General features: G+C 41.4%; 1 protein-coding gene across 3 annotated transcripts in view; it reads left to right on the top strand.

Moving 5' to 3' along the window:
* LOC148035063 (Sodium Bile acid symporter family) overlaps window positions 1-16,770 on the top strand; it is a 226,298-nt gene that overhangs the window by 53,125 nt on the left and 156,403 nt on the right. For all 3 annotated transcript variants that reach the window (XM_087679972.1, XM_087679973.1, XM_087679971.1), the window contains exons 3-4: window positions 1,328-1,435; window positions 5,741-5,808. In XM_087679972.1, coding sequence (XP_087536098.1) covers window positions 1,328-1,435; window positions 5,741-5,808 — 176 coding nt within the window. The remainder of the gene's footprint in view (window positions 1-1,327; window positions 1,436-5,740; window positions 5,809-16,770) is intronic.

A 16,770-nucleotide genomic window follows, 5' to 3' on the forward strand; every position in this document is an offset into this window, starting at 1 on the left:
GGTCAACTACTTTCGACCATGGCTAAAGCAAGCTTATTGAAATGATCATCAAGCTCATGAACCATTATCAGTTTTGCCAATCCTTATTGCCAAAACCCTAAACTTAATTAACCTTCTCCTCCATAGTCAGACTTTTGAAGTGCAGACTTATATAACTGGCATAGGCAACTGTACTTCAACAAATTTGGCTAGGACTCCCTTCAAACCATTGTGAAGGGTGTGGGACTGGACATTGCTCCGGTTATTGTTTACAAAGTTCTCATTACTGGAACAGTAACAAACTGTTCAATTTCGGGGGAGAACTGGGGGGTGCGCAGCAGTTCTTCAGCCAACCTTAGGATGCAGCTGGAAGCATAGGAAGCTGAGGCATCATCCTTCTAGAGCAGTTCCAGAGATTTGGAATTTAGTGGAAGACTTATCTTTATAAGATGTTAGACACTGCCCTCTAATCTGAAAAAGATGTTGGTTTGAGTCCTTACTCCAAAATGTTGGAAACTCTCATTAAAAGTGTTCCCAAGTTTAATGGAGAAACTTTTCATTTTGGGAAGATGAAAATCATGTACCACTTTGTGAAAAGAGATCTTTGGGATCTTTATGAAGGATCCAAAAGGTGTTGATGCAGATGGAGAAGTGATTATATCATAAGGATGCAGATTGGAAGAGAAAACACAAGGATCTAAGTATGGTTGCTTGGGCTTATCGGATGGTGTATTTGTGGCATTTTTAGTTTCTAAAGAAGCCGAAGCTTCTTGGAAGGAGCTTCAAAGTGAGTTTCAAGCAAAAAATCCAAAGTCAATCTCCTCTGATATTCAACCTCACTGGTAAACAGGTTTAAAATTTCAAATGTGCAGCTTGCTAGTATTGTCCAAAAAATGAAGAAGGTGAAGCTGTGGTGGTTCTTTTGAGTATAGATTAGGAATGCAAAGGTTATGAGCAAGTAATTCTAACCCTGACAAATTTTCCAGGTCAAGCTGTCTGTATTAATGATGATTAATGTGTGTAGATGGCGGTGACCTTAAAGCCTACCTCCACAAAAACAAACTCAAATGTTTTCCTTGTGCACTGCCATGAACTAGTCGAATTAGCATGGGCTACGGGCATTAATATGTTGAAGCCCTCAACACTCCATAGCCAGAAGGATTACAGCTGTCAGTTTAACCATTGTGTAGTACATGCACCGTCCTGCTACAGTATAGAAAGCAGTCGGTTGAAATATCTTATAACACAGTAACTGAATCTTTTGAAGTTGCCAGGTTTTGAGCTTTAGTTTCACATTCTGATTGCATTCTTTTGTGACATCACTAATAAGATAACTTTTTTTTTTCAGTGCTTCTTTGTGGATTCTTTTTTGGCTTAGGATACCCAACACCTGGCCAGTTGGCTTATCAGAGTGGCTTGTCCAAATGGGCCACATTTGGAGTGTTCTTTTTCTCCGGTGAGTTCAGTATGTATAGATGCTTATTGAGATCAACTTCAATCTTCAAGATTTTTCTACTGGAAATGTTTTTAGGTAAGGAGCTCTTGTTTGCTGGCACTCACCACTGGGAGATTATTTTTTCAGAAGATGAGCAATGCTGATTGTACCTAAAGAAAGGAATGTGCCTAATTCTACAACTCAAATAAGGAAGTCTGAAAATATCATCATTTTTGCTGCCATTGCAAAAAAAATATAGATAGAGAAAATGGAGGGTCAGGATCGTCTCGTCCTTGGAAGAAATGCAAGAGAGAGCACCTCACGTCAAGCCTTTGTTGAGATGAGCTCACTTTCATTCATATCTGTGCTCACGTGAAAATAGAGAAAACCGCCACTATGCTTGACAGTTTTGCAAAAATAGCATATTCTTATTAAAAAATATTAATTTATAGTGTGTAGAATATTGGTCCTACTGCACAATTTATTTAGATGTTTGCTTTGTACTTGCACATGAAATAATTAATGATCTTTGGCTCTCAACTATTGAACCCTTGCCACTGATAGACCCACTTATGTTCTACACAACTTATGTAATGTCTTGCTGACCCAAAGATCTAATCACATGTTAATCCTGAGCTCGAAAAAAAAAATCTTGGTGTGATCTCCTTTCCTTGGGCTGCTTAGCTGCTGACCATGCCTATGCCTAGTCAGCCCCATTGTATGATTGGACTCATTGTGTGCATTGATCCATGGTGGGCATTTTAGGGAAAATCCCCTTGTGTTTACCACACCCCATCCCTATTCTCCCTATTGTACACTTAGCAGTAACATTGTGTTTGCAATGGCCAAGAATTTATTTAGTGAGAAGACTTTGCTTCAGTGGGTGACAAGTGGAATCTCACAACTTGGTCATCCATGCAACAAGTGCTTGAGACACAAGTTCTTTGGGATCTAGTCGTTCATCTAGAAGCTATGCCCGATCCTCAACTTGCCATTTTGATCTTGTTCGTCAATGGAAAGCTCGTAATGCCACAACAAATGTCGAGTCAATGCATGGACTATTACTTGGCTCTTACCCTCATTTACAACACTTTCCCTTAGCATTTGATGTTGGAGTCATCTTCATTGACTGCTATAAGATGAGAGATCGAAGTTCGAACCCAACAAATTAGTCTCCAACATGAGCTCCAAGCCTTCTCCATTAGGGAAGAGGATGCCTGAAAATGAAGCTGGCTGAATATAGACATCTAGTTGTGGAGTTAGCCACCATCTGCTTACCTAGGTTAAAAGACGGCCAGGTCATCCTATTGTTAAACAAGCTGCCACCTGTTTACTTTCATTTCATCTAACAAATCACTTTGTTGTCTAAATTGCTGACCATCTATGAGTTTATTGTCAACTTCTTGGTTACATGACCAAGTCCACAAGAAAACCTCCTCTTCCCTATGTCATCTTCAAAGGGGACACTGGTTAACCTTGGTTTCCACCTCATCGAAGGGGATTTTAGAAGTGGAAAGAACTCCCAAGATGGGAATGAAGTTTTTACTCCCACACCTTCTCCCATTCATTCAACTCCTCTTGGTGCCCACATGACCCAATAGCAAGTGATTGGTTAAAAAGGTGCATGGATAGTCCTTCAATCAATGCCTTTCACAAAACGTGAAGGCTTGCCTAACTGGTCTGATGGACCTCCTCAGATGTATTTTAGTCCACAGGGCTATCTACTCATGATGCATCTATAGTCAGTGATTCTTCATCTAATAATCACGATTTCCCATGGTAGAGACCTTCCAAAGAATTTGCACATATGTGGCCCCATCCTTACTCTAGATCTCTAGTTAGTAATTACTCTAGGGTCCATTAGGCTAGTACATCTTTACACCAGTCTAGCTTCTTTCCACTCTGAAATCTTTAGGCTGATTGAGTCTAGCCCCTAGTTTACTTGTTCTTAGGCTAAGTACCTTTAGGACTTACAAGTTCCACCTCTTTTCTTTCATCTTTTGCTGCACATTCTCTCTTTGATTAGCTTTGCATTATTAGCTGAGCACCAATGCATCTCAATATGAAGCACTAGTACCTAGGATCTGAAATCTCATTTTGTATTTACATGATGGGCTTGCATTTTAGTTATGGACTCTAACTTTGCGAGTATCTACTAGTCTTGATTGGGATGGAGACAACAAAATTTCAGCCTTCCCTTGGTGGCTCCATGATCTCTCTTGGTTGATGCCTTTTTCTTCAACCAATGTGCAGGCTTACCTTGTGGATCCGAGCTTCAAGCAATGGGACTGGTCAGCTATGTTGAATCTTAGTGCTCAAAATAAGAAATGGCAGTTAAGTGACTCAAAAGGAGATAGAAAGGCCACATCTCGAAATCTCGTCCTCATTGTCAATGAGCCATCATATATGAGCCAACGTAGAATAGCTACGGACCAAACCCAATGCAATGGACTTCATCATGGGCAAGAAAGGAGCAAGGTGCACAACGTCCCAGAGAGTGATTGACTAAGCACCAATTGAATGGACACTTCCAAGGAACATTGTACGGATCATTGGTGTGCGTATGGGGTGCTGGGGACTTCCTCAAAGTAGTATGCTTGCTCTGCCATTAGTGTAAATGCCTCCAAATACCTTAACATTGCTTCAAGGGGGACTGTATGATGATTGAATGGTGTTTAAGACTTGTGGAATGGATCCGAGAAATGCTACTACGGAGAGGAATGGAGAGAAAAAGTATGGAGAAAAGAGACCAGAGAGGTCTGGGAAGGGAAAAGGAAGTTTGAAGGGAAGAGAGAATGCCGTAGAGACAGAGAAGTCAGATAGAGAAGTTTGGAGGCAGAAGTTTGGAGACAGACAGAGAAGTATAGAGGCGAGAAGCTTGGAGACAAAGAAATCTGGAGGAGAGAAGAAAGGGTGCTGGCTCTTAGGGAGGTCTAGAGAGGAGTAGTGAAGTTTGGAGAGAAGAGTAAAGACAGAGATGTCTAGGGACAAGAGGTCCATAGTTAGGCCAGAGAGAGAGGAATGAAAGAATTTTGGAGAGGAAGAGAGAGAAGAGGGGTGAGAGAAGTTTGGAGAGAAGAGTAGAGAGGAGTTGGGAAAGAGTGGTATGAGAATTTTGGAGAGAAGAGGGAAGGGAGAGAAGAGAAGAGGGGTGAGAGAGGTTTGGAGAGAAAAGGGAAGAGAGAGAAGTCTGGAGACAAGAAGTTTGGAGAGAAGTGGTGAACTAAAGTGGGGTGCCAAGTGGGCTATTGTACACAGTGCGGTGAAGTGGAAAAAGGAGTATACACTAGTACCAAAGTAGCATATTGCTATTAGCACAAAATGATTGATTGTTACAATGGTTGCCTCGCCCCTCTTTTTATAGTTGAAGAGGGGAGACAAAATGATTTGCATGCAACGTATAGTGTCCTAGGGCAGTGGAAGAGATATTCCTTAGACTTGTCAGCCCCAAAAAATCTCTTGGTCGAGGCAGTCCTTGTAAGTTGGGTCTAGACTCTGCCTTAGAGTAATCTAGGTCCACAAAGTCCCCAGACAAAGAGTCAATAGGAAAGTCCAAGGTGGGTCTAGACTCTGCCTTAGAGTAATCGAGGTCCACAAAGTCTCTTGACAAAAATTAGGAGGAAAGACCAAGGTGGTCCATACTCCACCTCTGCTTAGAGAAGAAAAGTGTATGGACAAAAAGTCTCTAGAGAAGTCCAAGGAGTCTCCAGACAACAAAAGTCTCAAAAAAATCCGAAGTCACCCAAAGTGACAACAGTTACAAAGTAAACTAGTAAACTGCCTTGTCCATAACAAAAGGACTGTTCCTATGCTATATACAAAAGTGAGTACAGCTTGAACATGTGTTATATTCAAGTGTGAAATACAACTCAAAACTTGTTTTTATTCTCTAGAAAGAGCTCATATGTGGTGTTTCCATGCAGTGTAGCTCATATGTGTTGTTCCCATGTGGTCTACAAACATAGAGCCAATTATGCTACCTTGTGCATTGTTATCCTTACATATTTATTTATATGACCATCTTGAACCCAAATTGATTCCTTATCTCATCTTTACAAAAATGTCTAGCTGGTGTTGGAAACCAATTGTATTAGGCATATTGGAAATTAATGGAGTTATTTTGCTAGACTCCACTTAGTCCATCTACTTAACTTCATTATACTGTACACATTGCCAAAGGATTGAAGTAGTAAAAATTTCCTTGCTTTCTTTAAAGCACAACCCTTCATATATATTTGAGTTCTCTATATTTGTTAGATTTGTGAGTAATCATATGAGCTTGTAACTCTGGATATTTATTTATTTTGTTTGTTTTTAAATTTTAAGGTTTAACATTATGCATGTCAGAGCTAGGAGAAGCATTGGGTGCATGGCCATCACTAGCTTTTGGATTGGTAAACTCTCATTGAAACTCAAAGGCACCTTTAGTAGTCTGAATAAAATTAACTACATGTAAGAATACATTTCGAAATGTTTTGCTTGCTTCTTGTATATGACAAGTCACATTTTAAATGGATAAATTGGCCATATTGGCCTGCACCTAGGGTGCACTAAGGAACTAAAACAAATCAAAGGTGTGAAAATAGCTGATCAGAAATGTTAGAAGAAAGAAGTAGAGAAAGATCTAGAAAGACACGTTTTGTGTATGTATGAGCATAGTTGATAAGGAAGAAAAACAAGAAAATTAATAGAATTTTTTCTTATGATTTGCATCCTTGCTTATCCCTAGCTTTAGATCGGGGCTTGCTGATTTCCCTGATCAGATGGCCATTGTGCATTTGCTTAAGAGAGGCTCCTGATTGGTAACATCAATGCTTCAAATCTAAAGGAATCCATGTGAAGGGCATCAATGGTTGTGTACAAGTTACAAGGTGTTATTGGCACCTCATATCCAGTCTTTAGAGTGCACATATGTAGGGCATTTTCATGCACAGGGATGTGAGAGAGGGTGCTGAGATATCATGGAATCCTCATATCTATAACCATCATCTCCATAATGCTGAAATTGAGCATGTCCAGCTCCATTTTTGATCATTGTTAAGTCGCAATTAATGTTTTTGGGCCCCATTCTGTGTCCCCTATTTGCCAGGGATTTACTGCTGTAATTTCTTGGGAAGCTCTTCGCCAGCCAGTGCTAGGTCTTTCAAACCTAGTTATAGATGCCCATGACTGTATTCAACTTTCATTGTTTCAGTTTTCAGTCTAGGAGTCTCTAACCTGGGCTTTTGGTCCACCATTCCGTTGTGTTCGTTCTCTCTTCGATGTCAACTTTCTTTGCGCCTTTGTTCTCATTATGGTACCAAGGCACAATGGCAATCCTTGCCATTGAAGCTTCTGCCGAAGGTGACTGCTTGCTGTTCATGGGAAGCAGTGCAGTGTTTGTTGCAACCAAAGTCATCACAGCTAATCGTGTTTGCTGTTGCTGCAGTGTTCAGCATTTCTCTGCCTCAGGGGATCATTCATGACAGCAGATTCCTATATTTTGCAGATTCTAGTCCTGCCCTTCTTTGTGAAAGCAGTGAGCACTTTCCCGCTTGCCCAAGTTGTCTGACAGTGACGAACTGGACAAGTAATGTAAATACTGTTCGTTTGACTATTCAATGCTTACCCATTGCCGGAGTCATGTTAATGGATGGGAGTCTTAAGTGGTAACTTGCATGTTTGCCACCTGGTTTTTCCACTTAATTTTTGAAGTGCATTCTTGGGGCAAGAAGTGCGGTCCTGTTGCAGGATTTGCAACCTTGAGTGGAATTTTTAAGGTGGCATGTTTGCCACTTGTCAAGGGATAAGGAAAAATGTGGGAGATGTTTTTTGTTCATTCAGCAACTTCATTTTGCTGTGGAGTATATCTACATGTATATTGTCTCTGTATACTATTTTTTTGCAAAAAATTGGAAAACTCATTGGAGAGAGATTCTCGCCCTCCATCCGACCTTAGGTATTTAATATGCAACCTTGTCTCGTTCCCAACCAAAGCCTTAAAGCTTTTAAAGTTGATGCACACCTCACTTTTCTCATGCATAAAGTAAACCTATACTTTACGAGTATGATCATGAATAAAGAAAACATAATACTTGCAACCAATCAAAGTTGCAGTCTTTGTAAAACCCCACATATCAAAATATATCAATTCAAGTGGCTTCTTGCATATATGCTTTTCATGTGGAAACACATGCCTTGCTTGCTTTCCGAATTGACATGCTTAACATACTTTATGCATCCTATTAATCCTAAACTTGGGTAAGCCATCCACAATTTGTTTTGATTGCATGTCTATTAGCTACTCCATATTCATATGACCAATTCTCATATGCTAAATTTTAATATCAGCCACAACACTTGAATTTTGTGCAAACATGGCAGTTGTCACAAGGACGTGAAATTTTGTTGCTTTGCATAGGATTTGATTAAAAGTTAATCAAATGTGCTAATGTCACTTGCATATGTGAGGTGCAAGTTAATTATTTCACAGTGTGGGACCCAAGACCCTGAGATATCAATTGGTGCCAAAGGAAAAAGTTGTAATAAGTTATGCTTGACAAGCACTAGGTGGTATCTGGTATCAGATTTGGGCTTAGACCAATTTATTCACCACTAATGTTAGTGGTGACATTAGAGTCCATGCATTAATTAATTAATTAATGCTAGTCTATGTTGGGTGTAAAGTCTCTTCGTCTCCATGTAAAGTTATACAGGTGTGAACACATACTTATTTGTACCCTAACATATAAATACAATCTTTATTCTTTGTGTACCAATATAAACTGGTACACTCACCTTGGCATTCACTCTCTCTCACTCTTAACATTACTGCTCCACTTTTGACTTGCACTCCCATTGCATGCTCTTTCCTTCAAACTGGTATCACAGGCTAAGGTGTGCATACTTCCTGAAGTCTGCGCGTGTTAGCTTCAACTTGTTTGTGCAAAGAAACATCAGTTCAAGCTAGGTTGAGTGTAGACGATAGCTTCAGGTATGTGTGTGTACTGGACAGATAGGCGACAAGTCAAAAACCCTAAATCTGTGCAGACGACAATCTTTTCAGTTAGTTTTGACCAGACGAGTGCAGGCGACAGTTCTCAAGTCACAGGTGATAATTCCCAGGTTAGCATGAGTGCAGGGCGATAGCTCTCTCACCAAGCGACAACTCATGTGATTGGGCGGCAGCCAGTTTTGATCAGTGGGATACAAGCGATAGCTCACAACAGGTCATGATAGGTCACGACACTCGGTTGATAGTTTGTTTGACATTCTTGTGTGACTTGGCACATTTATACAGGCCCCGGTTCACGTGTGGAAGCATAGTTAAGATTTTTCAGCAATTTCATATGTGAAATTTGGGGCCTTTTCTAGATTTGATGCAGTTCATGCATAACAATGACATTTGACCTGGAAATTGCAAATGTAGTGTATATGGGCTTTGAAAAAATTGGGGCTTTTCATGTAGTAGTGAAATTTTGTTCAGCTGAGCTGAATTCATTGACATTGATGCACATTTGGATGTGAGAAATTAGGGCTTTTGCAAAATTTTGTGAAATTTTGCTAAATTTGCTCGTTTTATGTTCTCGGGAACACGTATTAATGCAATTGGGGTAGATTGGTCAGTGAAATCTTGGGGCTTTTGCTGAAATTTGTGGATTTTGGCAAAATTGATATGTGCAGTGCATTCTGGGGACATTGTTGAAGCAATCTTGGTGATGTAAGCAATGTAATTTGAGTCTTTTATCTCCTACTTGTGAGATTTTGGAGAAATTGCAGAGATTTTTTGGGTATTTTTTGTGTATTAGAAGTTGATTTGGACACATATGTATGCAGTATACATGCTAGACAACTCCTATTGAGTTGTTGTATTGCTGAATATTGATGGTGCAGCAGCCTTAGAGATCATTTGCAGATCTGGGATTGTTGCAAATGTAGTTTTTGGTGACATTACTGAAGTGGGAGTCACCTGGTAGTGATGTATGCATATCATGTATGCTGAAATTTCAGTTATATTGCTGAAAGTCATTTCCTCTAGTGCTGTACTTGTATTTGGCCACAGTATGTAATATAGTGACACTAAATCTTGCTCTTATTTCCTGAAATTTTGGGCTGAAATTAACTGAATATTCAGCCGATTGTTTGCTGTCACAAACTACAGCATTGGTACTCGGTACTTTGCTGACAAATGGCCACTAATCCTTCTAGGAGCAATGACACTAAATCCCTCCTTGAAATTGAGAGGTTTGATGGCACTGGCTTTGATCTATGGTAGGACAGGATGCAAGGCATTTTGTTTCTCAAAGACTGTGGTGATACTGTCTTGGAAACTAAGCTTGCAGCTATGGCAGATGAGGATTGGGCTAGACTCAAAAAGAAGGCCATTGCATACATTGAATGGCTGTATCTGATGATGTACTTACAAACATTAAGCGTCTTGCTACAGCTTATATTGTATGGAAAAATTTAATGGATACTTATAAAAATACAACTCCAGTAAATTAAGTGCACCTCATGCGCAAGCTTGTGAAGGTGGAGTTGGATGAGTCTAAGCCAACATCTGAGCATTTGAGTGCTTTCATAGGGATTTTGAGTCAGTTTTGTAGGACTTTGGTTTGCAGGCCTTTAATGATAAACTAAAAGCTACTTTCTTGTTGATGTCTTTACTTGATAGCTGGGAGGCTTTGGTTGTTACACTTAGCAACAACACTGCTTTAATCTATGATGGTATTAGGGGCTCTATCCTCAATGAGGAGATCAGAAGAAAGTCCACTGGAGAAAGTAGTGGTTCAATTTATCATCTTAGAGGCAGGTCAAGGAAGAGGGGTAATGCAACAAATAAAGGCAAAATAAGTTAAAAAAAGGGCAAACAACACGATGTTACTTGCTATGAGGGTGGATGTAAAGGGCATAAAAAGCTCGAGTGCCGGTATTACAAGAAAGAGCAAGAAAGAAAGAAACAATAGGGAAAGAAAAAGAAGGATGACAAGAAAGATGATGATAGCTCTCCCTCAAAAGAAGTTGCAAAGGCAAATGTTGCATCTAGTGCGGTCATTAAAGAGCTCTCTGACACTAGAGAGATACTTGTTCCTAGCATATTAGGTACACATGAGGGGCTAGTCAATTGGATGCAATGTTGCATATTAGTTAAGTTGGAATTGCAGCAATGTGAAAGTATAAAGCATCTGCAGTATATACACTGTTCTTCTTGCTCACTAAGTTTTATTGCAATTAGAGATTGCAACCTTGCTATCCTCAGGAGCCTCCTATGGCTATGACCCAAGGCAAATCGAGCGAGGTAGAAGAGTTTCTTACCCATTGCTTCCTTGCTTGCTTTCGTGCTCCAACGCCTTCAGCTCAACCATCAATTAAACTCCGTGCAGTCGTGGGACGGCTTTAACACTATGAAAATAGCTAAGATGCAAGAGAGGTGAAGAGACCATGAGTACACACACAAAAGCAATGGAGACTTGACACACAGAGAGATGGGGCTGAAATCTTATTTTTCTTCTTCTTCCACCTAAAAGAACTAAGTCTACAATATGATAAAGGACTAATATAAAAGTACCACAACATATTTATTGAATCTGCTAATGAAAGAAGAGGTGGCACAATAAATGTGCGATAACCGAGGGTGGACTATGTGGGTATAGTCCAGTTGTAGAATCGTTGGTGTATCCTCATGTCAGTCACCTAACATGCCAATGAGTAATAACTTGCGGGTGCGAATGGGGGACTCCTCTCACCAACTATAATCGTGATAATCATGTCTCCACTCAAAAGAGTGTCTAGAAAGAAACTCCTCCTTTGAGTCATCAAAGCTAATGAACTGGTAATACATCTTCAATCATGGGATCACCTAGAAATATGCATTTTGATACCACCATCCATCATGTCAGTCAGATGTTAGTTTGAACACACACACACACACACACACAGAGCATAGTTGAAATGCGGAGTGTAGGCTCTCCATGATGAGAAGTACGCAAAATATAAATTGCTAGATTGTTTGGATTTCATATATGATAGTAATTAGGAAACTTATTAGTTTTATGCTAGGATTCACTAAGAATATGCATGTGAGAATATGGTGTACTTTTTGGATCCACAAAGTGAGGTGCTTACTAAGCCTGGCTCTATCATGCAAATGTGCCTCTAGTATTATAAATCTTTGTTGGGTCCTCAACAAATTCTTACTGAAGTGGAAGCTCACGCTCGACTGCCAAGACCCACGGACCGCTTATTGTTTCAAGCGTTTTAAGCGAGGATTAATGGCTATCTCTCACCTAGCCAATGCGCTTCCAATCTTACGAGTGTAGTGAGTTTTCCTTGATGCGTGAATGAGTAGCCTTCTCCCTCAAGCACTCCGATAGCTTCACGATCCGTGATGCGAGCTCAAACAAGCTTAACCCTCTACCTTCAAGCTCCATCCATCATAGCCGCGCATGTGAGACAAGAGAAGAGAAGAGGAGAGAAGAAGAGAGGAGAAGATGGAGAGCTTTTCCACCACGGTCCCTCACCCTCACACACACACTCCCTCACGCTCTCCACTCCCTCTCTCAAGCATAAGTACAAGCACTAGCAAGAGGAAGAGAAGAAAAGAAGAAGAGAGCTACTTTTGCCACACACCAAGAATGAGCTTCTTATTCACTTTTTGAGTTTATATACAAGTCCTAAATCTTTTTGGTATCCATTTCCTTCTATTTATGTACAAGCCCTAAATCCTTTTTACATGACCGGGCGTCTTGCCAAGGTCCTCTTTTTCTATTTTCTTCTATTTATCTTATCCCTTCACCTATACCCATCTAGATTTTACAATTTGCACAGGAGGGAGCTTGGCACTCTTTTACAGAATTTTAGGGGCGTCTTTCATTTAAAAATGTGCATTCCATCTTTTACATTTTTCTGAGGTTGCCTTTGCACCTTATGCCTTGTCTCCTTCTTGTTGACTACATTGGGTGGGTATTTTGGAATTTTCTTGGATTTATTTATTTTTCTTTTTTCTTGTCATGCACTTGGGTTAACATTACCCCCCTTCTAGTCGAGTGCCAATTCCATGGCACTTGCGGGTCTTTGTTGATGAGAGATCGGTGAATTGAAGGGTGGTCGTGTAAGTCGATGATGGGGCCTTGTGGAGATTAGTCATGGAAGAGAAGCTTATCGAATGATTGAGGTGGTGGAGGCCAAGGATATGTAGAGTGGATGACGGGGCCTTCGAGATTGGTGGTTGGTCATCTTTGTCTTTAATTAAAAGGAAAAGAAAGGTGCATTGTCTAGGGGGTGTGTTTGCCTTATTGTGTGGTGTAATGTGCTCGTGCTAATGGAATTAAGAGTTGGGTCGAAGTAACCCTGGGTGTTGTCTCACACTTGAGAACCCAGTTCGTGCATAAGGGAGGTGCGATGGGTGAAGCTTAGGGAGATAAGTCTAACCATAGGCGAGTGTGACCTCCCTAGGTATGTCTTGCCCTTAATGTGCCCTAAGTGTGAAGTGGGGAATCAAAAAGGGGCTAAGGGGTTAGGGATGGAGCCGATTGACTGAGCCCACCGGATGCACCTAACTTGAGAACCCCAGGTGTAGTGACTGGTGCTCATGTAGTGAGTTTCTTGCTTTCTCTTGTGATTTTCTTCTTTGTTTTCTTACTCATTTCTTTTCCTTTTTTTTTCATTTTTTTTCCTTTGTTTTTTGTTTTTTTTTTGTTTTTTTGTTTTTGATTTGAAAGTAATGAAAAATTAATCTTTGTCATTATGGTCAATGAGAAAAAATTGGGGGCTTAAGAGACTTTGCTAAGGAAGCCTTTTCCTTGCATATATCTTGTTAGGTTCATTCTAACGTGGAGAGGAGTTGTGGATAAAAATGGGCGGTTGCATCTAGTGAAGCGACTGTCGTTCTTGTTCTCTAAGAGGGCCATGCAAAAGGGTGGTAAGAGGGCAACTCCCATCATCAACCTAGCCATGGCACAACTACCTATGCTGGCATTAAGATAAAAAAATAGGGGTGGGAGGTGGTATTCTTGTGGTGTAGGATCCTGTTTAAGTAGTACCCTAAGTAATTTGAGATAGTTACAAGTAGTGATAAAGGTGGGATTTGGGCAAAAAGTGAACTCATTAAGAAAATGGGCAATTGAGTCCCGTAAGCCATTCTCGTAGAAGGTTAGGGCGTCCTCTAGCTTGGTGGCATTTACATTGTATATTTTCGGGAAATCATATTTGCCGTGGATGTCATGGTTGAAGTCCACCCCTACACTTCTCGGATATGGCATGTATGTGGGGTTGTTTCTCTCAAAGGGTAGTGTGTTACAAAACGACATCTAGGTGTCCATGTTGCCATCCTAGATTCGCATCCTCCACTTTGGTTGGGACTCGTAGCCTTTCATTGTCCTGGGCACCTCCATGACTTTGTTTTCCCAGTAATCAAGTGCTTCCATTTCCAACTGCATTGGATTCTTCTCCCTCTCTTGGTTCCACCTATCGTCGAGCCTTCTTTCCATACTTATCACCTCCTCCACCACTTTGGTTGATAGTACTCTGCATAGTGTAAAGGGGAATTTGAAAGTGAAGTTGAAGGGTTGGTGGATGTTCTCTTTCTGCTCCCACATTATGAGCTCCGCATTCCAATCCACTGGAAAACAATCTTCTCGTGGTGGAATGGGCTCTTTTGGGGCTACTATTGGTTGGGCTTTTAATCTTTTTCTTGCCTGCTCCAACATCATCATTCTCTTTTTCTTGATTTCTGCTTTTCTCTTGGCAGTGGTGTCTACCTCTTCTCGGGTTTCTGGTTGTGGAGAGGGAGGTTGCGGGACTAGCTCCTTATCTAGCTGGCCCATTTCAAATTCTAGTCCTGCTTCTGGAAGTAGCCTCTGCATTTCATCTTCCAGGACCCCTGAGACGGATCATGCAGTTTGAGGATCAAAGATGCTTGGGATTCTTTCTCTTGGAGCTCTAGAGGCGCAGAGCAACAATTCTACGGAGTAGGAGGCCCCCATAGCTCGGCTCACATAGACAGAGAGCAATCATTGACTTTTTCACTGATACACGACAGAGTATGGCAGATACCACTACTACTGCCACACAGCCTACAGGAGTACATCATCATTGGACCTCATCTTCTGTAGGTGTTCCTTTGGATAGAGGAGTGGCACTTAGCCGGTCTATGCGCCCACATCCACCCGAACGAAGGCCTAGACATCCACACCACAGACAAATTAAAGCCGTCATTGAGCGCTACAGGAGACAGATGCCGAGACGCCTCAGCCATGTAGAGATACACCTCCTTAGAGGACAAACATATCATTGATGGAGAGTTTTCCTTTTTCCACTTTCACTTTTAGATCATTGACATGTTTCCCTTTTATAGGACACTATTTCATTTTTTCAGTCTTATAGGCATGTTTTTCATCTTTTCTCGTTCCAGATGAGAAACACACCATCATTGTATGTATTGCTTTGGTCTCATAGGCCACATTGGCCTTTTAGAGACGTTAATATATTCTCTCTCTCTCTCTCTCTCTCTCTCTCTCTCTCTCTCTCTCTCTCTCTCTCTCTCTCTCTCTCTAATCTCCCTTGCTTTTCCATCTCCATTAGCAGCCTAGCTGTCATTTCATCTATCTGTCTTTGATGCTCTTCTCCTTCTTGAACTTTCTCTACTTCTTCTGCTGCGAGCTGATCCATGGCTTCTTGAATTCTATCCATTCGCCCTGTCAGCTCTTCATTTTGCACAGCAAGGAGTTTGTACAGTCTTTGTAGGCCGATCAATTCGTGATGCTCTTCCTTAAGCCTTTCTTGCCACTTATCTTCTCCTTCTTTTGCCTTGAGCTCTGCCTTCAGCTCACTTATCTCTTTTTGATAGCCAACCACTTGGTGAGTTCTCTCGAGTTGGTAGGCTGTTAGTGTCTCCTTCTCAACCTCTAACTCGGCTACTGCTATCTTCTTATCCTCCTTTGCTTTCTCTAGCTATGAGAGAAGCTCTTTGACGTATTCATGGTAGCCTATGGAAGGCGGCACGGGGGTGGGGATGGAAGTGGTAGAGGGGTCTCTATCTTTTGCCTTCTGGGGTCTTGTCTTGACTTGGCATCTGCAACCGCCGGTCTCTTAGTTCCAGTCATAGGGGTTCTTGCACTTACATCCGAGGCTGTCTTTTGTGTCTTGTCCACCAGGAATTGCACCCAAGCCATGCGATTGCTGGCATCTACCTTAGGTGTAGTGCTTTGGGTAGTTGTGGTAGCTGGGGTGGTCGGCACGAGAGCGGGTGAGATTGGATGAAGCAAGCCCTTGCCCTTGCCTTTTGTCACTAAAGGTGGTATGATGTCTGGGACTTGGGCACTAGTTCCTGGGCCTTCTTCTCTAAAAGGGCTCATGGCAGCCAACTCCTCCTCCTTGGAGCATTGCTCTACCGACATGCGGATGGCCCTAGCCATGCCCTCATCTTCTTTCCTTCTAAGCTCTTTGGCCTCTTTATTTGCCTTTTCGTTTTCTCTCCTCTTCGGCTCTCTTGGATTCCTCTTCAAAACTCAACAGACTCCCACTCATCAATGAATTTGCTGCAAATTTCACTGTCCAGTCTCAAATTGACTCAAAATATATCACCAATGTGAAAAGCCCAAAACTTCTACAGTGAATCTGCTGCAATTGCATCAATACATCTTCTCGAGCATCAAGTACAAGCTAATGTTGCAGAAATTTCATGAATTTTGCAAAAGCCTCGAATTTCGGGGCCCAAGAGTACACAATTTTCAAGAAATTGGCTCAAACAAGCAAAAATTTCACCTGCATTTGAAAATCCCCAAAATTTCTGAGACTTGCGCACTCAATGTCTGCACTTTATGGTTTAGGAGCCACTGAAACATGTGTTTGGCACCAAATCTGGAAAATGCCCCAAATTTCCAAGAGTAGATTTGCATAGATTCGTGCTTTGTGCTTGCTCGCATGAACACCCGAGAGAGATGAGAATAAAGTGAAGTGAAAAATTTCTGAATTTTAAAGAAAAAAATGTATCGTTGACTCGCCCGATTGACGGACGTCTATTTGTGCAACCGCGTGACCCGTTGGCACTTGTCCCGCCCATCATGAGTAGTCAATTGCGACTTTCGCACTGACCTGAAGCCCCATAGCGTTCACTTGATCCGTTGTGAATTCATGTCTGACTTGTTGTGTAGTCTTCGCGCCTGGCCCCCTCATCAACCGGCAGTTTGTTACACCTACAGTAGGCATTAACACAGCTGACACGTGTTGGTCCCAATGTTGATCACTGCACTTTTAGCAGTGACTACTGGTCTTAATTGCTTGCTTGCGTGAGCCATTGGCTCTGATACCAGTTTGTAGAGTTGAAGCCGAAGCAAAGAGAGTGAGAGAGTAGAGAGCAGGGAGCAGGCGCATGAATC

This window comes from Lygodium microphyllum, chromosome 6, assembly GCF_053477565.2.
Source record: "Lygodium microphyllum isolate KBCC chromosome 6, Lygodium_microphyllum_v1.1.10, whole genome shotgun sequence".
NCBI lineage: Eukaryota > Viridiplantae > Streptophyta > Polypodiopsida > Schizaeales > Lygodiaceae > Lygodium > Lygodium microphyllum.